The sequence below is a fragment of the Heterodontus francisci genome, chromosome 6, assembly GCF_036365525.1.
Source record: "Heterodontus francisci isolate sHetFra1 chromosome 6, sHetFra1.hap1, whole genome shotgun sequence".
Taxonomy (NCBI): domain Eukaryota; kingdom Metazoa; phylum Chordata; class Chondrichthyes; order Heterodontiformes; family Heterodontidae; genus Heterodontus; species Heterodontus francisci.
The window spans coordinates 16,343,756-16,365,916 of NC_090376.1; the positions used below are offsets into that span (position 1 = coordinate 16,343,756).

Sequence of the window (22,161 nt, forward strand, 5' to 3'; positions counted from 1 at the left end):
GGAACTATATCGCCGTTCCTTCACTGTTGCTGGATCAACATGCTGGAACTCCCTCCCTAACAGCACTGTGGGTGTGCCTACCCCACATGGAATGCAGCGGTTCAAAAAGGCAGCTCACCACCACCTTCTCAAGGGCAATTAGCGATGGGCAACAAATGCTGGCTTTGCCAGCGACACCCACAACCCATGAATGAATAAAAACAGAACTCATCTTGCACACCAGTCTTAACCGCAAAAAACATCCCCTCGGCAAAGCAAGCTCTACACTTCCAAAATTACTAATTTTTACCTCCAAATGTGTCAGAGGTAAACACCAGCAGTAATTTCTAAACTTTCTTGTGGGCAGAAAAAGTGCAACAAAAAAGTTATCAGCCTAATAGTTATTCAGTTTTATTTGCTTTGAGTTTTTTTACATATAGGATTTTCTGCAATCACAGATTCTGGTCTCAGCAGATTTCAACAGCATTAGGAACTCCACCTCACGAGGGTGGGGTCTGGCTGTGAATTTAGTTGCCTTAACAGCAAAACAATTCCAAACAGGAGATTCCTCTTACTGTCAACTTTAACTGGGCGGCATTTCGCAAAACTTCAAGGGCAGCTGCCAATTGGTGAAACGGGGTTTCTAATTGGAGAACAGAGCTGTCAGTCAGATAGATTGACAGCTGCCTGGTGAATCATCGTCTGAGCAAATGTTTCAGAAATTAACCGGACTCTGCTTCGCTGGATTCGCAAAAAGTTATTAAAGTTTGTTATTTTGGCGGAAGTACTTGCACGTCGCGTCTTTCGCAGAAAAAAAGTTGCTACTTTGCGTTTTGGTGTTTAATTTTTTTTTGCAAAATGCTGCTTTTGAGAAGTTTTATCTTTGTCTGCCTGGCATTTGTTCTGGTCAGAACGAACGGTAAGGCCTTTATTCTATTTCAGTTTCCTCTTCCCAGTCCTGTAAGTACATGCATTGCTTCTAAAGTTGTTTTACAAGTCTTTTCTAGCTGATTCAGTGCCGAGGAAAAGTTTCATTTTCAGGACTTCCCCAAAACCTTAAGGTGTCAGTGCTGACAAATCCAAGGTGGAAAGGGAAAGGATTCCGGAACTGGACAGTAACTTCAACAACTGTAAAAAGGCGTTAATGTTTGGCCTCGAGAGCCTTGTCCAGGTCCTCTGTTAACTGGTACATTTGCCGGCACAGCCACGACGGGCCGAATGGCCTCCTCCAGTGCTGTCAGTCTCTGAGGTGTTTCTCACCTGTAAGGTAATTTAGGGAGGACAAAAGAGTTGATCCCAAAGTGGAAGAGGAAAGTTGAAATGCAGGGTGTTTAGTGGTTGAACAAGTGGCCATTGATCTGGAAACAGAACATGTTGGAATACTTGGCAGCACCGATGGAGAGGGGAAAAAGAGTTAATATTTCAGTTGGATGACCTTTTTTCAGAACTGGCAAAAGCTAGAGATGTAATAGGTTTTAAGCAAGTACAGAGTTAGGGAAATAGGAGGGGCGGGGAGGAGGAAATGAAAAGGGAAGGTCTGTGATAGGGTGGAAGGCAGGAAAGATTAAAATGACTAAATGAATGATGGTGCAAGGCAAATGAGATGGTAATGGGACAAGTAAAGAAAGAAGCAGTGGGACTGGAGGATATAAATGGCAACAGCAGAACCATCACCAGCACCACCTAAAAGTGGAAGCAGTGTTATGATGGGATATTGTTGATCTTGATGTTGAGTCTGGAAGCTGTCGCGCTGATTGAGGATAGCAGGATGCGTGTTGGGTTGTGTGCTTGGAGGAGGAGATCACTTAAAGTAGGGCATGGCAAGGCCATGGCGAGATATGAAAGCCAGGATGAGAATTATGGAAAAAAAAAACGTGCTGAATCATGAGTCAGTGGAGCTCAAGAGAGGATGGTAGTGGGTGTGAGGACACTGGCTGCATTGTTTCTGATGCGTTGAAGATTGTGGGCAGGGACAGTTTTTGAGGTCAAGCTTTGAAATAGTAAAATAGTGGACTATTTCAAAGCTTGACAGCGAATCGGGGGCAGGAAGGAGAGGTAAAGAAGGAACTTACATTTATATAATGCCTTTCAGAATTTCAGAAGGTCCCAAAGCTTTTTGTAGCCAATTAGGTTCTTTTGAAGTGTAGTCGTTGTTGGAATGTAGGCATGTGCAGCTGTAACTTTTACACAGTGAAGTTCCACCAAAACAATAAGACAATAAATAGTTGGTCTTTATAGTGATGTTAATATAGAGAGAACTGTTGGCCAGGGCACTGTGAAAATATCCTGTTGTTCTTGGAATAGTATCACAGGATCTTTTACATCTACTTGAACCGGCAGATGGAGCTGCAGGTTAAAGTCTCATCTAAAAGACAGCACCTCTGGCAAAGCAGCACTCCCTCAGTACTGTACTAATGATCAAGTCCAGAGTGGGGCTTGAATCCTTATTATTTAGGAGGTAAGTGTGTTACCGTTAAGTCAAGCTGTATACACAAGCTCATCCGATGCTCTCAGATGGTGTCGACAAGTGGTAATATTTTGATGCTGAAGAGGAGGGACAAAGGGTTGACATATGGGGTACACCAGAAGTGAATCTACAGGTGGCGGCAGAGAAACTGCTGGAGGCTGCTGTGTGCCTGGTAGAGAGAGGTGGGCTGCAGACGATCATATACCTTCAATATTAACCTATTTCTCAGTTCTGGTGAAGGATATGAAACTATGTCAACTGACTGCTCCATGGACACTGATTGATCTGTTATGGGTTTCCAGATTTCCAGCACTTGTAATATTTTACATTTTATCCTAATTCTTTCCTCTTGGAGAACCTGCTGGAAAACCTGCTATGTATGTACAGCATTTGCTATTTTTTTAAGGTTTTCCCTGTGCTCTTTTTAGTGTATAATTTCCTAATTCACTGAGATTTATACTTGTCCCAGTGCTGATGATATGAAGAGAAGGTTTGTTAAATGTACAAAGCTGCTTCTAAATTAATTTTACCCTCAAAATTGTAACAGAAACATCACCATTTATACCTGGTCTTTTATAAGTGCTTGAATTAATCATACATTTTACAGGGCTATGGGGAAAGAGTAGTGATTCATTTGATATCTCTTTCAAAGAGTTGGTATGGACACAATGGCCTCCTGCTATGCTCTATTTATTATTACTGAGAAACACAACTATCTTTGAGCAGAAATTACTAGTCCTTTTTTAGTGGTCTGCTATTTCTCTAATTTCTTAAATCAGTTAGGAGGCCAATTACGGCCATTGATCAGAGGCCGACAGGAATTTTCCAGCAGCCGACCTGCGGGGTCCCCCGTGGCATTGAGAGCATGGCAGATACCTACCTGAAGGCGGCCTATAGTGGCAGACCAGGGCACACGCGCTCCAGGATCACTTTGGGGCCCCCATCCCACAGCTGGCATACCTACCTGGCCACAGCTACGGGCACCGGCTGCCCTGTGGAGGGGTTCCCCCTTCACGGTGGTGGTCTGGCAGCCGTGGCCATTTCTTCAGTTTTGTAAAAAGTGCTGAGAGGGAGCCTCTCTCTCCCTTACCTGCAATGGCAGGCTGCAACTCCTTCAGTGCTGGAGGGTCACCTATTGGCCCTCCAGCTTCGAGAGCCTCGGGCCATTAATTGGCCAATCCTACATATCGTGACGGCTGACTGTTGCCGGCATGGTGCTGGATCGGGACTTGGATTTGATCCCGATGTCGGGGTCCTGATCTGAGAAGGAAAGTCCAGCCTTTATTTTCAGTTTGTAGTTTGTATAGCGCTGTGAGCAATATCATGCCACCAATGTCTTATCATTTAAACCTACCATCAAGTACTTTTTGTGTGTGCATGTGTATCTAAAATTACAGAATGATTCTTTTTATTATTGAACATCCATTTTAGACAAAATGTTACCATTTATAACCAGTATTGGTTTAGTTCTCTCTCACTTGTGGAAACAGAAAGAAATGTGGAAATGTTCTTCTGATATCTGAAATCACAACAGAAAAACATGCAAATTTTGATTTGGAATCAGATTTATTTTCCATTCTAGTTTCTACCTATAACTCAACTTGACAGTTCCCCCACCCACACTGCTTTCAACTCTGACATTTGTGTGCAGTTAAGGGGATTTTATGTGGTTCAGGGCCTCAATGAGGTACTTGCATTACTGCATTGGCATTCCAACATGCGTACCTTGCGCCGTTAACTGCACTGGAAATTTTTTAAAATTTGTTTGTAGGATATGGGCGTCGCTGCCTAGGCCCACATTTATTGCCCATCCCTAATTGCCCATTAGAAGGTGGTGGTGAGCTGCCTTCTTGAACCGCTGCAGTCCTTGGGGTATAGGTACACCCACAGTGCTGTAAGGAAGGGAGTTCCAGGACTTTGACCCCGCGACAGTGAAGGAACAGCGATTATAGTTCCAAGTCAGGATGATGTGTGACTTGGAGGGGAACTTGCAGGTGATCGTGTTCCCATGCATTTGCTGCCCTTGTCCTTCTAGGTGGTGGAGGTTGCGGGTTTGGAAGGTGCTGACAAAGGAGCCTTGTTGAGTTACTGCAGTGCATCTTGTGGATGGTACACTCTGCTGCCACTGTGCCTCAGTGGTGGAGGGAGTGAATGTTGAAGGTGCCAGTCAAGCGGGTTGCTTTGTCCTGGATGGTGTCGAGCTTCTTGAGTGCTGTTGGAGCTACACCCATCCAGACAAGTGGATAGTATTCCATCACACTCCTGACTTCTGCCTTGTTGGTAATGGACAAGCACTGGGGAGACATGAGGTGAGTAACTCGCCACAGGGTTCCCAGCCTCTGACCTGCTCTTGTAGCCACAGCATTTATGTGGCTGGTCCAGTTCAGTTTATGGCCAATGGTAACCCCCAGGGTGTTGATAGTGGGGGAATTCAGTGAACGTAATGCTATTGAACATCAAGAGGAGATGGTTAGATTTTCTTTCGATTGAGATGGCCATTGCCTGACGCGTTAGTGGGAAATTACATTGTAGCCACACATCAGCCCAAGTCTGGATGTTATTCAGATCTTGCTGCATCTGGACATGGGCTGCTTCAGTAACTGAGGATTCACGAATGGTGCTGAACATTGTGCAAACATCAGCCAACATTCCCATGTCTGACCTTATGATGGAGGGAAGGTCATTGATGAAGCAGCTGAAGATGGTTGGGCCTTGGACACTACTCTGAGGAACTCCTGCAGTGATGTCTTGGAGCTCAGATGATTGATGTCCAACAACCACAACCATCCTCCTTTGTGCTAGGTATGACTCCAACCAGCGGAGGGTTTTCCCCCTGATTCCCATTGACTTCAGTTTTGCTCGGGCTCCTTGATGCCATCCTCGGTCAAATGCTGCCTTGATGTCAAGGGCAGTTCCTCTCACCTCACCTCACCTCTTGAGTTCAGCTCTTTTGTCCATGTTTGAACCAAGGCTGTAATGAGGTCAGGAGCTGAGTGGCCCTGGCGGAACCCAAACTGAGCGTCAGTGAGCAGGTTGTTGATGAGCAAGTGCCTCTTGATAGCACTGTCGATGACACCTTCCATCACTTTACTGATAATCAAGAGTAGACTGATAGGGCAGTAATTAGCCAGGTTGGATTTGGCCAGCTTTTTGCGCACAGGGCATACCTGGGCAATTTTCCACATTGCTAGGTAGATGCCAGTGTTGTAGATGTACTGAAACAGCTTGGCTAGGGGTGCGGCAAGTACTGGAGCACAGACCTTCAGTACTATTGCTGGAATATTGTCAGGACCCATAGCCTTTGCAGTATCCAGTGCCTTCAGCCATTTCTTGATATCATGTGGAGTGAATAGGATTGGCTGAGACTGGAATCTTGATGCAGGGGACCTCAGGAAGAGGCCAAAATGGATCATCCGCTCGGCACCTCTGGCTGAAGATTGTCGCAGATGCTACAGCCGTATCTTTTGCGCTGATGTTCTGGGCTCCCCCATTGTTGAGGATGGGGATATTTGTGGAGCCTCTTCATCCTGTTGTGTTCATTGTCCACCGCCATTCAAGAGTGGATGCGGTAGGACTTAGATCTGATCCGTTGGTTGTGGGAACTGCTTAGCCTTGTCTATCGTATGCTGCTTCCGCTCTTTGGCATGCAAATAGTCCTGTGTTGTAGCTTCACCAGGCTGACACCTCATTTTGAGGTATGCCTGGTGCTGCTCTTGGCATGCCCTCCTGCACTCTTCTTTGAACCCTCGGCTTGCTGGTAATGGTAGAGTGGGGCTGTGCCGGGCCATGAGGTTAAAGATTGCGGTTGAATACAATTCTGCTGCTGCTGATGGCCCACAGCACCTCAAATTTTCCCAGTTTTGAGTTGTTAGATCTGTTTGAAATCTCTCCCATTTAGCACAGTGGTAGTGCCACACAATACGATGGAGGGTATCCTCAATGTGAAGACGGGACTTTGTCTCCACAAGGACTGTGTGATGGCCACTCCTACCAATACTGTCATGGACAGATGCATCTGTGACAGGTAGATTGGTGAGGACGAGGACAAGTAGGATTTTCTCTCTTGGTTCCTCACCAGCTGCCACTGACCCAGTCTAGTAGCTATGTCCTTTAGGACTCTGCCAGCTTGGTCAGTAGTGGTGCTGCTGAGCCACTCTTGGTGATGGACATTGAAGACCTCCACCCAGAGTATATTCTGAGCTCTTGCTACCCTCAGTGCTTCTTCCATTTTGTGTTCAACATGGAGAAGCACGAATTCATTAGCTGAGGGGGGGCAATAGGTGGTAATCAGCAGGAGGTTTCCTTGCCCATGTTTGACTTGATGCCATGTGACTTCATGCGGTCCAGAGTCAATGTTGAGGGCTCCCTAGGCAGCTCCCTTCTGACAGTATACCACTGTGCTGCCCCCTCTGCTGGGTCTGTCCTGCCGGTGGGACAGGACATACCTGGGGATGGCGATGGCAGTGTCTGGGACATTGTAAGGTATGATTCTGTGAGTACGACTATGTCAGGCTGTTGCTTGACTAGCCTTGTGGGACAGCTCTCCCAATTTTGGTACACGCCCCCAGATGTTAGTAAGGAGGACTTTGCAGGGTTGACGGGGCTGGGTTTGCCTTTGTCGTTTCCAGTGCCTCGGTCGATGCTGGGTGGTCTGTCCGGTTTCATTCCTTATTGATTTTGTAGCCGTTAGATACAACTGAGTGGCTTGCTAGGCCATTTCAAAGGGCATTTAAGAGTCAACCACATTGCTGTGGGTCTGGAGTCACGTGTCGGCCAGACCAGGTAAGGACGGCAGATTTCCCTCCCTAAAGGACATTAGTGAACCAGATGTTTTTTTTACAACAATTGACAATGATTTCATTGTCACCATTAGTCTAGCTTTTTTAATTACAGATTTATTGAATGCAAATTTCACCATCTGCCGTGGAATTTGAACCCATGTCCTATGGATCTCTAGGTTACTAGTCCAGTGACATGACAACACCACTGCTTCCCCAAATATTAGCTTAGCAGCCTACATCAGGTAATGAGAGTGCAGGTGCACTTTCTTTTCTGGACATGCTGATGTGTTAGTATTCCAAGTCTTTTGTTGATCATTGTAAATGTGCTTCCATCATAAAATGCATTGCAAAAAGAAATTGGTTATAAGTTTTAAACATTAGATCTCATATAGTGTCATAAATATTTATCATTTTTTCTATTTAGCTGCAATTAATGAAACTACAACTCGAAAATGATTTCATAGCTGGTGTTGGTCATGCTGTATACTTCAGATGTCTCATCAAAAGCACTTAAAATAGAGAGACAGTTCCTGCTGTTTCCGTTTTCTGACCTTGATAACCTATCCCTCAGGGCAGGAGACAGGGATTTCCATTCATCTGGCAATCTACAGAAGCTGCAATAAGAAAATAGCCCCTACTTAGCCTCAGGATGTGCCCATTGAGATCACTAATCCCTGGCGTGTACCTTAGCAGCCTTAAAGGGACAGGCCAGCTTAAACCTAGCGAGAGCCGAGCAGCTAAAGGTTACAAACCTGTAATATGATGGTAACTGGGTCTTAATGGTTATACTCTGAGCCTGTGGGCCAGAAGGTTGTGAGTCCAAGTCTAACTCTGGAGGCTTCAGCACAAAATGTAGGCTGACACTTCAAAGGTGCCATCTTTTGGGTGGGATGTTAAACAGAGGCCTTGTTTGCCCTCTCTGACGGATATAAAATATCCCATGGCGCTATTTTGAAGAAGAGCAGGGGCGTTCTCCCCGGTATCCTGGCCAATATTTGTTCCTCATTCAACATCACAAAATCAGATGATCTGGTCATTATCACATTGCTGTTTGTCGGAGCTTGCTGTGCACAAATTGGCTGCCCACTTTTCCAACCTGACTAAAGCAACCACACTTCAAAAGTGTTTTATTGGCTGTAAAGTGCTTTGGGATGTCCTGAAGTTGTGAAAGGCGCTATATAAATGCAAGTTCTTTTTCCAGAATGAAGGGAGTTTCCAGCTGGTTCCAGTAGCAGCTGCTTTCATGGCTGTCCGATGCTCAGCTCCATTCTGTTTATAGGCAGTATAATTTTCAACAGTATTAGCGATCTGGATGTATGGCTAGCTCTTTCCGTACAGCTACAAACTTTCTTCAGCAGTAGATTTAGGAACTGAAGATGGGCAGGCAGAAGGAGTGGCAGTGGGAGAGCATTTTGGTGGTAGTGATCATAATTCAGTCAGTTTTAACGTAATTATGGAAAAGGACAGATAGAACAGGAGTGCGAGTTCTCAATTGGGGCAAGGCTGATTTTACTAAACTGAGGAGCGATTTAGCGAAAGTGGGCTGGAAACAGCTACTTGAAGGTAAATCAGTGTCAACAGTGGGAGGCATTCAAAGGGGAGATTCAAGGGGTTCAGAGTAATCATGTTCCCACAAAGAAAAAGGGTGAGACGGCCAAATCTAGAGCCCCGTCGATGTCAAGGAGCCTACAGGGTAAGATAAGGCAGAAAAGGAAAGCTTATGTCCGATACTGAGAACTCAATATTACAGAAAGCCAAGAGGAGTATAGAAATCAAAAAGGAAATGAGAAAAGCAGAGAGAGGGCATGAAAGAATATTGGCAAGCAAAATCAAGGTGAACCCAAAGATTATCAATACATTAAGAGTAAGAAGGTAACAAAGGAGAGAGTAGGGCCCATAAAGGACCAAAAAGGAACCTATGTTTAGGAGTGGAAGATGTGGGTATGGTTCTTAATGAATACTTTGTGTCTGTCTTCACAAAAGAGGGGGATGATGTAGATATTGTAGTTAAGGAGGAAGAGTGTGAAGTATTGGATGTGATAAACATAGGGAGAGAGGAAGTATTAATGGGATTAGCATCCTTGAAAGTAGATAAACCACTGGGGCCAGATGAAATGTATTCTTAGCTGTTAAAAGAAGCAAGAGAGGAAATAGCACAGGGTCTGACCATCATTTTTCAGTCCTCACTGGATACAGGTGTGGTGCCGGAGGATTGGAGAATTGCAAAAGTTGTACCTCTGTTTAAAAAGGGAGCGAAGGACAGACCGAATAATTACAAGCCAGTCAGTCTAAACTCAGTAGTGGGCAAATTATTGGAATCTATTCTGAGGGACAGGATAAACTGTCACTTAGAAAGGCACAGGTTAATCAAGGATAGTCAGCATGGATTTGTTAAGGGAATCTTGTTTGACCAACTTGATCGAATATTTTGAAGAGGTAACAAGGAAGATAGTTGAGGGTAGTGTAGTTGATGTGGTCTACATGGATTTTAGCAAGGCTTTTGACAAGGTGCCACATGGCAGACTGGTTTAAAAAAATAAAATCCCATGGAATCCAGGGAAATGCAGCAAGGTGGATACAAAATTGGCTCAGTGGCAGGAAACAAAGGGTAACTGTTGACGTGGTTTGAGGTGCGTGGTTCCACCCTTCACCCCTGAGTTTCCCCTCCAGGTCGTGCACCATTCTGACTTAGACATATATTGGCGTTCCTCCACCGTCGCTGGGTCAAAATCCTGGAATTCCCTACCTAACAGCACCTTCACCACAGGGCCTGCAGCAGTTTTGGAAGTCCTACCACCGCCTTCTCAAGGGCAATAAATGCCAGTCTTGCTAGTAACACACACATGCAGAGAATTAATTAAGAAGTTATCTCGTGATGGGTGGACAGCAATGTATCTTAGTGCGATTTAAAATGTAGCAAACTGTGATCTGGCTTGGTTAATCATTTGACTGCACAAAGTGACATCGTGAAAAGTTTATTTGTACATAAAAAGTGAGTAATGAAAAAAAAATGAACATTTCTGAAATATGTATTTATACAATGGAGAGTATAGATGAGCCATTCTCAGATTAGGGGACAGTGACAAATGCTAACCCCAGGAGTCACTATGGGAGTGCCAATTTCTTTTACTGTATATTGAATCATAGATTGGTACAGCACAGAAGGAGGTCGTGCAGCCCCTCAAGCCACTGCTAGCTCTTTAAAAGAGCTATACAATTAGTTCCACTCCACTGCGGTTTCCCCATTGATCTGCTGACTTTCTCCCCTTCAAATATTTATCCAACTCCCTCTGGAAAGTTATTATTCAATCTGCTTGTAGCACCATTTCAGACAGTGCATTCCAGGTCATAACTCGGTCTGTAAAGTTTTTACCCCTCTCATGTTGCTTGTTGTTCTTTTGTCAATTGCAGCAAGACTTGGACAAGATCCAGGCTTGGGCTGATAAGTGGCAAGTAACATTCGTGCCACACAAGTGCCAGGCAATGATCATCTCCAACAAGAGAGAATCTAACCATCTCCCCTTGACAGTCAATGGCATTACCATCACTAAATCCCCCACTATCAACATCCTAGGGGCTACCATTGACCAGAAACTGAACTGGAGTAGCATAACTGAACTGGCATAAATACCGTGGCTACAAGAGCAGGTCAGAGGCTAGGAATCCTGAGGCGAGTAACTCACCTCCTGACTCCCCAAAGCCTGTCCACCATCTACAAGGCACAAGTCAAGAGTGTGATGGAATACTCTCCACTTGCCTGGATGGGTGCACCTCCAACAACACTCAAGCTCGACACTATCCAGGACAAAGTAGCTCGCTTGATTGGCACCCCATCTACAAACATTCACTCCCTCCACCACCGATGCACAGTAGCAGCAGTGTGTACCATTTACAAGATGCACTGCAGCAATGCACCAAGGCTCCTTAGACAGCACCTTCCAAACCCGCGACCTCTACCAACTAGAAGGACAAGGGCAGCAAATGCATGGGAACACCACCACCTGCAAGTTCCCCTCCAAGTCACACACCATCCTGACTTGGAACTATATCGCCGTTCCTTCACTCTCACTGGGTCAAAATCTTGGAACTCCCTTCCTAACAGCACTGTGGGTGGACCTACCCCACATGGACTGCAGCGGTTCAAGAAGGCAGCTCACCACCACCTTCTCAAGGGCAATTGGGGATGGGCAATAAATGCTGGCCTGGCCAGTGACGCCTACATCGCATGAATGAATAAAAAAAACCTGCTTTCTCTGGTTACCGATCCTTCTGACACTGGAAACGGTTTCTTCCTTTTTAGACAGTATTTACATAAATACTGTGGCTACAAGTGTAGGTCGGATGCTGGGAATTCTGTGGCAAGTGACTCATCTCTTGACTCCTCAAAGCCTTTCCAACAACTACATGGCACAAGTCAGGATAGAATGCTCTCCTTTTGCCTGGGCGAGTGAAGCTCCAGCAAGACTCAAAGCTTGACAGCATTCAGAACAAAGCAGCCCGCTTGATTTGCACCCCCATCCATCACCTTAGGCATTCATTCCTTCCACTGTTGGTGCAGTGTGTGCCATCTCCAAGATGCACCGCAGCAACTCACCAAGGCATCTTGGTACCTCCCAAAGCTGTGACCTTCACCACCTGGAAGGGTAAGGTTAGGAGGTAAGATGGAGGCAAATGGTATATTGGCCTGTATTGCAAGAGGATTTGAGTACAAGAGTAAAGAGATCTTGCTGTAGTTGTGTAGAGCCTTGGTGAGACTGCACCTGGAATATTTTGTACAGTTTTGCTCTCCTTACCTAAGGAAGGATATACTTGCCATAGAGGGAGTGCAATCAAGGTTCATCAGACTGATTCTTGGGATGACGGGATTGTCCTATGAGGAGAGATTGAGGAGACTGGGCCTCGTTGTTTGGAAACCAACGAACTTATTAGCGAGAGACAGGATGGTTTTGTGAAGGGGAGGTCGTGTCTTACTAATTTGATTGAGTTTTTTGAGGAAGTGACGAAGATGATTGATGAGGGAAGGGCGGTGGATGTTGTCTATATGGACTTTAGTAAAGCCTTTGACAAGGTCCCGCATGGCAGACTGGTGTAAAAGGTGAAGTCACACGGGATCAGAGGTGAACTGGCAAGATGGATACAGAACTGGCTCGGTCACAGAAGACAGAGGGTAACAGTGGATGGGATGGGTGTTTTTCTGAATGGAGGGATGTGACTAGTGGTGTTCCGCAGGGATCAGTGCTGGGACCTTTGCTGTTTGTAGTATATATAAATGATTTGAAGGAAAATGTAGCTGGTCTGATTAGTAAGTTTGCGGACGACACAAAGGTTGGTGGAGTTGCGGATAGTGATGAGGATTGTCAGAGGATACAGCAGGATATAGATCGGTTGGAGACTTGGGCGGAGAAGTGGCAGATGGAGTTTAATCCGGACAAATGTGAGGTAATGCATTTTGGAAGGTATAATGCAGGTGGGAGGTATACAGTAAATGGCAGAACCCTTAGGAGTATTGACAGGCAGAGAGATCTGGGCATACAGGTCCACAGGTCGCTGAAAGTGGCAACGTAGGTGGATAAGGTAGTCAAGAAGGCATTCGGCATGCTTGCCTTCATCGGTTGTGGCATAGAGTATAAAAATTGGCAAGTCATGTTGCAGCTGTACAGAACCTTAGTTAGGCCACACTTAGAATATTGCGTGCAATTCTGGTCGCCACACTACCAGAAGGACGTGGAGGCTTTGGAGAGGGTACAGAGGAGGTTTACCAGGATGTTGCCTGGTCTGGAGGGCATTAGCTATGAGGAGAGGTTGGATAAACTCGGATTGTTTTCACTGGAACGACGGAGGTGGGGGGCGACATGATAGAGGTTTACAAGAGTGGATAGTCAGAAGCTTTTTCCCAGGGTGGAAGAGTCAGTTACTAGGGGACATATGTTTAAGGTGCGAGGGGCAAAGTTTAGAGGGGATGTGCGAGGCAAGTTTTTTTACACAGAGGGTGGTGAGTGCCTGGAACTTGCTGCCAGGGGAGGTGGTGGAAGCAGATACGATAGCGACGTTTAAGAGACATCTTGACAAATATGTGAATAGGAAAAGAATATAGGGATATGGGCCCCGGAAGTGCAGAAGGTGTTAGTTTCGGCAGGCATCAAGATCGGCGCAGGTTTGGAGGGCCGAATGGCCTGTTCCTGTGCTGTACTGTTCTTTGTTCTTTGTTTGTTTGTATTCTTTAGCGTTTAGAAGAACGGAGGTGATCTCATTGAAGCATAAAAAATTCTTACAGGGCCTGACGAGTTTGATGCAGGAAGGATGTTACCCATGGCTGGGGGTCTCGAACCAGGGGACATAGTCCCAGAATAAGAGGTAGGCGATTTAGGACTGAAAAGAGGAAGAATTTGTTCACTCAGAGTGAATCTGTGGAATGTTGTACCCCAGAGGGCTGTGGAGGCTCTTTCATTGATTATATTCAAGACAGAGATCAATAGATTTCTAGATATTAAAGATATCAAGGGATATGGGGATAATGCGGGAAAATGGCATTGAGGTAGAAGATCAGCCATGACCTAGTTGGAAGGTGGAGTAGGCTCAAGGGGCTGAATGGTCTACAACTGCTCCTATTTCCTATGTTCCTATGTAGGTGCATGGAACGCTACCAGCTCCATATGCCCTTCCAACTCCCACACCATCCTGACTTGGACATATCTCGCCATTCCTTCATCATCAATGGATCAAAATCCTGAAACTCCCTCCCTAACAGCACTGTCGATGTTCTTACATCACACAGACTGCAATGTTTCAAGAAGGCGGCTCACCACCACCTTCTTGAGTGCGACTAGAGGTGGGCAATATAATGCTGGTCTTGCCAGCAATGCTCACATCCCATGAACTGGTTAACAAAATACTATTGAAATCCTTCATGGTTGTGAACACCTATATCAAATCTGCCTTTAATGGTCTCTGCTTCAGGGAGAACAGCCTCCTTTTCTCTTATCTCCATGTAACTGAAGTCTTTCATCTCTGGTACCATTCTAACAAAGCTCCTCCTGCACACACCCTGAATCCTTGACATCCTTCCCAAAGTTTGGTGCCCAAAAATAACCTGGATTTGGGAATGGAGAAGGTATTCAAATTTGTAGACAAGAAGCTAAAAGGCAGAATGAATCGTGGTGACCTAAACAAATTGCAAAAGGTCATTGGTTGTGTAAGTGGTTGACGCAATGGTTGGTGCAGTGCAATGTAACAAACAGTATGAAACTCTGCAAGACCTGTTGATTGAACTGTTTAAAGTAATGAGGGAAGTTGGGAGGTAGATAGGGAGTAACACTATGGCAAAAGAATCTTAGATTAAATTTAAGAGGATTAAAAGGTTGTCAGAATATGGAATAGATTGCCCATGACCCGAGAGGTTCAGAACGAGTTGAAGTGTTTAAAAAGGATCTGGGGAGTAAGGGGATTACAGCCTATGGAGAAAGTGTGTTAAATCTAATTTGACAAGATCGAGCTGCCACGGTGGCCAGAATGGACTAGATGGCCTACTTCTGATATTGCGTGACAACTGTGTTCTGTTGTGATGCACACCACAAATGTAGATTCTGTGCAGATGAGCGTTGGTTTGTGCAAAAGTGGTCTGCAGAAAAGGAAGTGAAATCGGACGTAATGACACTTGTGTTCATTCTGGCATAGATCACGCATACTACTTACTGTCACACATAGACAAGTGACGGCCAATATTACCAGCAACACTACGCATTGCTTCTCTTCTAGAGAATGGGATACTGTGCTGCACCTTGTAGTTCGCTATCAATCTTACGCCTAGTATCGTGAGCAGTAGCTAAAATGTACCCAGGCTGATTCATGTGAGTCATGATATGTTATGGTTTCCACATGCGTTATTCTGGAAAGCTATCGTAATGTTTTTGTGCCTTCCGATTCTGTGTACTCAGTCGGCGCATATGGAGAGCTTGATATTAATAAACTGATGGCATGATTAAGATGTTTGCAGATGATAGAAAAAATTGGTCATGTTGCTGATGGTGAGGAAGGCGGAGATGAGGAGGAATCTCATCTCTCAGCAGGTGGTTAATCTTTGGAATTCTCTTCCCCAGAGAACAGTGAAGGCTGGGTCATTGAATATACTTAAGGCTGAGTTAGACAGGTTTCTGATCTATGAGGGAGTCAAGGGTTATGTGAGGGGCTGACAGGAAAGTAGTGTTAAGGCCACAGTCAGATCAGCCATGATCTTATTGAATGGATGAGCAGGCTCAAGGGGCTGAGTGGTCTACTCCTGCACCTATTTCTTACCATCTTACTATAGGGCTCAAATGCACATGGGATACAGGGTAACTTGATAAGGTGGATTCAAAATTGGCTTAGCTGTAGGAGACAGAGAATGATGACAGACGGCTGTTTTAGTGACTGGAAGCCACTGTCCAGTGGCGTACCACAGGGATCTGCGCTGGGTCCCCTATTGTTTGTCATTTATATAAATGACATAGATGACTATGTGGGGGGTAGGAACAGTAAGTTCGCGGATGACACAAAGATTGGCCGAGTGGTTAACAGTGAGGTTGAGTGTCTTGGGTCACAGGAAGATATAGACAGGATGGTCAAATGGGCAGAAAAGTGGCAGATGGAATTTAACGCTGAAAAGTGTGAGGTGATACACTTTGGAAGGAGTAATGTGACATGGAAGTATTCAATGAATGGCCTGACACTGGGAAGTTCTGAGGAACAAAGGGACCTTGGCGTGTTTGTCCATAGATCTCTGAAGGCAGAAGGGCAGGTTAATAGAGTGGTGAAAAAGGCATATGGGACACTTGCATTTATCAATCGAGGCATAGATTACAAAAGCAGGGAGGTCATGTTGGAGTTGTACAGAACTTTGGTAAGGCCACAGCTGTGTGCACTTCTGGTCACCACATTATAGGAAGGATGTGATTGCACTGGAGTGGGTGCAGAGGCGATTCACTAGGATGGTGCCTGGGATGGAACATTTAAGCTATGAAGAGAAGTTGGATAGGCTTGGGTTGTTTTCGCTGGAGCAGAGAAGACTGTGGGGTGACTTGTTCGAGGTGTACAAGATTATGAGGGGCATGGACAGGTTGGATAGGGAGCAGCGGTTCCCCTTAGTTAAAGGGTCAGTTACGAGGGGACACAAGTTTAAGGTGAGGGGCAGGAGGTTTAAGGGGGATTTGAGGAAGAACTTTTTTACCCAGAGGGTGGTGACGGTCTGGAATGCACTGCCTGGGAGGGTGGTAGAGGCGGGTTGCCTCACATCCTTTAAAAAGTACCTGGATGAGCACTTGGCACGTCATAACATTCAAGGCTATGGGCCAAGTGCTGGCAAATGGGATTAGGTAGACAGGTCAGGTGTCTTTAATGCTTCGGTGCAGACTCGATGGGCCGAACGGCCTCTTCTGCACTGTATTATTCTGTGATTCTGTGAAAAGAAACACAATTTGGATAGCAAGTACATCCCAGTGTACTAAGTGGGACTAGGGATGACATTTGTGAGGCGCTGGCAATCAACTGAATCAAGGTCCTGAATGCAGGGATATTCTTCTAGATTGGAGACAAGGGAATAAATCTAATCTTTACAACTGCAAACCGAGTGCGAGTATTTATCCCCCGCACATCACTTCTAGGAGCAGTAGAATTTGGATGGAAGCACTCACGTGACTCAAGGAGCTTAATATCCACAGAATTTGAACTGTGGATAGATATATGCACTGGGACCCCAAAAGTTGACTATGTTAGAAATGTGCATATTTGACACAATTAACCCACTGGGTGGCTGGTACAGTTTCCAATAAAAAAAAACTTAAAAACTTGAGTAGTTTGAAATACCTCCCAGTTGTACCCAAAAGTTTGTTTTATTTTTGTCTGGTTAGTCTTGTGAATCACCTTGGGACATTTTACTCCATTAAAGGCGCTACATAAAAGCAAGTTATTGTTGTAAATTAAAGTGACTGTAAATTTTGCCTTTCAGAGGATGATGACGGGTTTGATCTGAGTGACGCTTTGAAAGAGGATCCCACTGAACCCTGGGGTATGTATCAATGAAAAATGATTTTGGTAGGGTTTGGTTATAATTTACTAGTTCCACCAATATTTGACCAACAGAGGCAAGATTCAGTGTGGCTGCTAGGGCATCAAAGAAGCTATGGCTCGCATGATATCAGCTGAACATGTACATAATGAAGTGAATGCCACCACTCAACCCATTTTTTACTCTCAATATTTTTCGTCACCCTAAATCTTGCCTTTGTTAGTTAAATATTAGTAGAAGACTGTCTTAAATTGAAGGCATTCTGAGAGCTGCATTGCATAATCCAGTGCTAATGGTCGCGAATCGATTCAACATTCAGAGACTGATAGGTGATGATATTGAGAGAGGAACATGCAATATCGCATCAGTACAATCCATGACTCCCTCGGACTTTAGAAATCCTGCTCTTCAGGAGTATTGAGAAGAATTGTCGTGTTACTGTCAGTCATCCAGGGTGTAGTAAGTGAAGCATTGCTACTTACTTTATACATCGATGCATTACAAATTGACTAATATCATCAGTGGCACTTTGGTATGATCTTCATTTGTAGATGTTAAGGGCCGTTGTGCACAACCACTGGCAATGCTGTGCTTATGGGCAAGTTTGATTACGGGTCATTTTACAGCATGTGGTGGAGCTCTTTCACAGCCTCCTTGATGAACCACAGATGGGGAAATTTACTGGAGGTGATGAGGGTTTTGGCCTTTGGCTCATCATAGAGCAGGCCTTCCCCAATCAGGCAATGAATAGGCCACCTATGGGCCTTTCCCAGGATCAGGACCCTGGGGACAGGAAGCCCTGCCTGGTGAGAGCTGCTGGCCAATCAGAAGCTGGCAGCTCATTTGCTCAGCAGCACCACCGGGGAGTTAGTGGCTGGTGCTGGAATGACACCTGCCGGTTCTTCCCTCCACCACCTGCCCACCCCCCCCACCTCCGCCTTCTCGATACCGGGTCCCTCGATCAGGCACTGAGTGCCTTTGAATGACGGAACCGCCCACCCCCGGGAGACCACAAGCAACCAAGCACAGGTTTGCATGTCGTGTCCCCATGTGGCGACAGGGCCTGCCCACCACTGGGTTAATACAGTGGCAATGGGAAGAGTCCCTTAATTGGGCTTTAATTGCCCCTTAAGGGCATCATTTGGCCCGCCACGGACTTAATTGGATGGTGTTCACCCACCACCAGCCCTCCCGATTAAATGCCCTCCCCACCTCCAAACTCACCACAGGGGAGAGCATAAAATACCACCCAGACTGTGCGAATATTGTTTCTCTTCATAGATGTAAATTTGGCTGCAAGGTTCTCAGCAGGTGGGTATAAAGTGTCTCAGGTGCTGCCCGACTTCCTTCACACCTGTCCATTGGTTTCCTCCCTCCTTCCTCCAAAAAAAGCCCAGTGATCAGATTTCCCATAGGAAACAAGTAGGGGCACTGTTGTATCTAAGTCCCTGCAGCCCTGGAAGACAATTTTACGTGGCTGGGTAGATGAATCAGCATTTAAAATAAAAAAAAAAGGGAAATTGTGTTGATGTCGAAATAATATCATTAGGATAGTATAAACAAATTGCATTGAAACTTGAACTGTAATCAAGAGAATTTTTTTAGCCAGCACGTAACAAGCTCAACAAGAGGTGGCGCAATTCTGGATTTAGTCTTTGGTAATGAAGCTGGGCAAGTGGATGAACTAGCAGTGGGTGACGATTTTGGAGAAAGTGACCATAATACAGTTAGATTTAGCATTGTTATGGAAAAGGACAAAGATAGAATTGGGGGAAGGCAAATTTTGAAAAGCTGGGAGATGATTTGGCGAAAGTGGACTGGATACAGCTACTTGAAGCAAAATCAGTGGCAAACCAGTGGGAGGCATTCAAAAGCGAGATGCTGTGGGCACAGTGTAGACATGTCCCCACAAAGATAAAGGGTGGTACTGCCAAATCTAGAGCCCCCGATTATCTAGAAGCTTACATGGTAAGTTAAAGCAGAAAAAGAAAGCTTATGACAGTCACAAAAAACTTAATACTTTAGAAAGCCTAGAGGAGTAAAGAAAGTGCAGGGATGAATTAAAAAACGAACTGAGGAAAGCAAAGAGAGGACATGAAAAAATATTGGCAGGTGTTACGACCGACCGTTCCTGTCAAAGCCCCAAATCAAAATATACGATTCTGATTGTGGTGGGACCAACGCACTGTTAATTCATAGAACATAGAACAGTACAGCACAGTACAGGCCCTTAGGCCCACGATGTTGTGCCGAACCTTTAACCTACTTAAGATCAAACTACCTACATACCCTTCATTCTACTATCATCCATGTACCTATCCAAGAGTCGCTTAAATGTCCCTAATGTATCTGCTTCTACTACCACCGCTGGCAGTGCATTCCACGCACCCACCACTCTCTGTGTAAAGAACCTACCTCTGACATCTCCCAGAAACCTTCCTCCAATCATCTTAAAATTATGCCCCCTGGTGATGGCCCTTTCTGCCCTGGGAAAAAGTCTCCGGCTATCCACTCTATCTATGCCTCTCATCATCTTGTACCCCTCTATCAAGTCACCTCTCCTCCTTCTTCGTTCCAATGAGAAAAGCCCTAGCACCCTCAACTTTTCTTCGTAAGACATGCCCTCCAGTCCAGGCAGCATCCTGGTAAATCTCCTCTGCACCCTCTCTAAAGCTTCCACATCCTTCCTATGAGGTGACCAGAACTGAAAACAATATTCCAAGTGTGGTCTAACCAGGGCTTTATAGAGCTGCAGCATAACCTCGCAGCTCTTAAACTCAATCCCCCTGTTAATGAAAGCCAACACACCATACGTCTTCTTAACAACCCTATCAGCTTGGGTGGCAACTTTGAGCGATCTATGGACATGGACCCCAAGATCCCTCTGTTCCTCCACACTACCAAGAATCCTGTCTTTAAGCCTGTATTCTGCATTCAAATTCGACCTTCCAAAATGAATCACTTCACACTTTTCCAGGTTGAACTCCATCTGCCACTTCTCAGCCCAGCTCTTCATCCTGTCAATGTCCCGTTGCAACCTACAACAGCCTTCCACACTATCCACAACTCCAGCAACCTTCGTGTCATCGGCAAACTTGCTAACCCAGCCTTCCACTTCCTCATCCAAGTCATTTATAAAAATCACAAAGAGCAGAGGTCCCAGAACAGATCCCTGCGGAACACCACTGGTCACCGAGCTCCAGGCTGAATATTTTCCATCTACTACCACCCTCTGTCTTCTATGGGCCAGCCAATTCTGTATCCAGACAGCCAACATTCCCTGTATCCCATGCCTCCTTACTTTCTGAATGAGCCTACCATGGGGAACCTTATCAAACGTCTTGCTAAAATCCATACACACCACATCCACTGCTCTTCCTTCATCAATGTGTTTTGTCACATCTTCAAAGAATTCAATAAGGCTTGTGAGGCATTACCTGCCCCTCACAAAGCCATGCTGACTGTCCCTAATCAAACTATGCTTTTCCAAATAATCATAAATCCTGTCTCTCAGAATCCTCTCCAATAATTTGCCCACTACCGACGTAAGACTGACTGGTCAATAATTCCCAGGGTTATCCCTATTCCCTTTCTTGAACAAGGGAATAACATTTGCCACCCTCCAATCATCTGCTACTACTCCAGTGGATAGTGAGGACGCAAAGATCATCGCCAAAGGCGCGGCAATCTCTTCCCTCGCTTCCCTTAATATCCTTGGGTATATCCCGTCTGGCCCCGGGGACTTATCTGTCCTCATGTCTTTCAAAATTTCCAGCACATCCTCCCTCTTAACATCAACCTGTTCGAGCATATCAGCCTGTTTCACGCTGTCCTCACAAACGACCAGGTCCCTCTCAATAGTGAATACTGAAGCAAAGTATTCATTTAGGACCTCCCCTACCTCCTCCGACTCCAGGCACAAGTTCCCTCCACTATCCCTGATCGGCCCTACCCTCACTCTGGCCATCCTCTTGTTCCTCACATAAGTGTAGAACGCCTTGGGATTTTCCTTAATCCTACCCGCCAAGACTTTTTCATGTCTCCTTCTAGCTCTCCTAAGTCCATTCTTCAGTTCCTTCCTGGCTACCTTGTAACCCTCTAGAGCCCTGTCTGATCCTTGCTTCCTCAACCTTAAGTAAGCTTCCTTCTTCCTCTTGACTAGCTGTTCCACATCTCTTGTCATCCAAGGTTCCTTCACCCTACCATCCCTTCCTTGCCTCATCGGGACAAACCTATCCAGCAGTCACAGCAAGTGCTCCCTAAACAACCTCCACATTTCTGTCGTGCATTTCCCTGAGAACATCAGTTCCCAATTTATGCTCCCCAGTTCCTGCCTAATAGCATTGTAATTCCCCCTCCCCCAACTAAATATTTTCCCATCCCGTCTGCTCCTGTGCCTCTCCATGACAATAGTAAAGGTCAGGGAGTTGTGATCACTATCACTGAAATGCTCTCCCACCGAGAGATCTGCCACCTGGCCTGGTTCGTTGCCAAGCACCAAATCCAACATAGCTTCCCCTCTAGTTGGCCTATCTACATATTGAGTCAGGAAACCTTCCTGGACACACCTGACAAAAACTGCTCCATCCAAACTATTTGCACTCAGGAGGTTCCAATCAATATTAGGGAAGTTGAAGTCACCCATGACAACAACCCTGTTACTTCTGCATCTTCCCAAAATCTGCCTCCCAATCTGTTCCTCCATGTCTCTGTTGCTATTGGGGGGTCTATAGAAAACTCCCAATAAAGTGACTGCTCCTTTCCTGTTTCTGACTTCCACCCATAATGACTCAGTAGACAAACCCTCCTCGACGACCTCCCTTTCTGCAGCTGTGATACTATCCCTGATTAGCAATGCCACTCCCCCACCTCTTTTACCTCCCTCCCTATTCCTT

General features: G+C 45.5%; 1 protein-coding gene across 5 annotated transcripts in view; it reads left to right on the top strand.

The window, feature by feature from the left end:
* Positions 1–654: 654 nt before the first annotated feature.
* Positions 655–22,161, top strand: part of LOC137371149 (CD99 antigen-like protein 2) — an 89,293-nt gene continuing 67,786 nt past the window's right edge. For all 5 annotated transcript variants that reach the window (XR_010975187.1, XM_068033178.1, XM_068033179.1 and 2 more), the window contains exons 1-2: positions 655–898; positions 17,207–17,266. Coding sequence is in view for 4 of the 5 variants with exons in the window: in XM_068033178.1 (XP_067889279.1) it covers positions 838–898; positions 17,207–17,266 (121 nt within the window). In the remaining variant the exon portion in view is untranslated. The remainder of the gene's footprint in view (positions 899–17,206; positions 17,267–22,161) is intronic.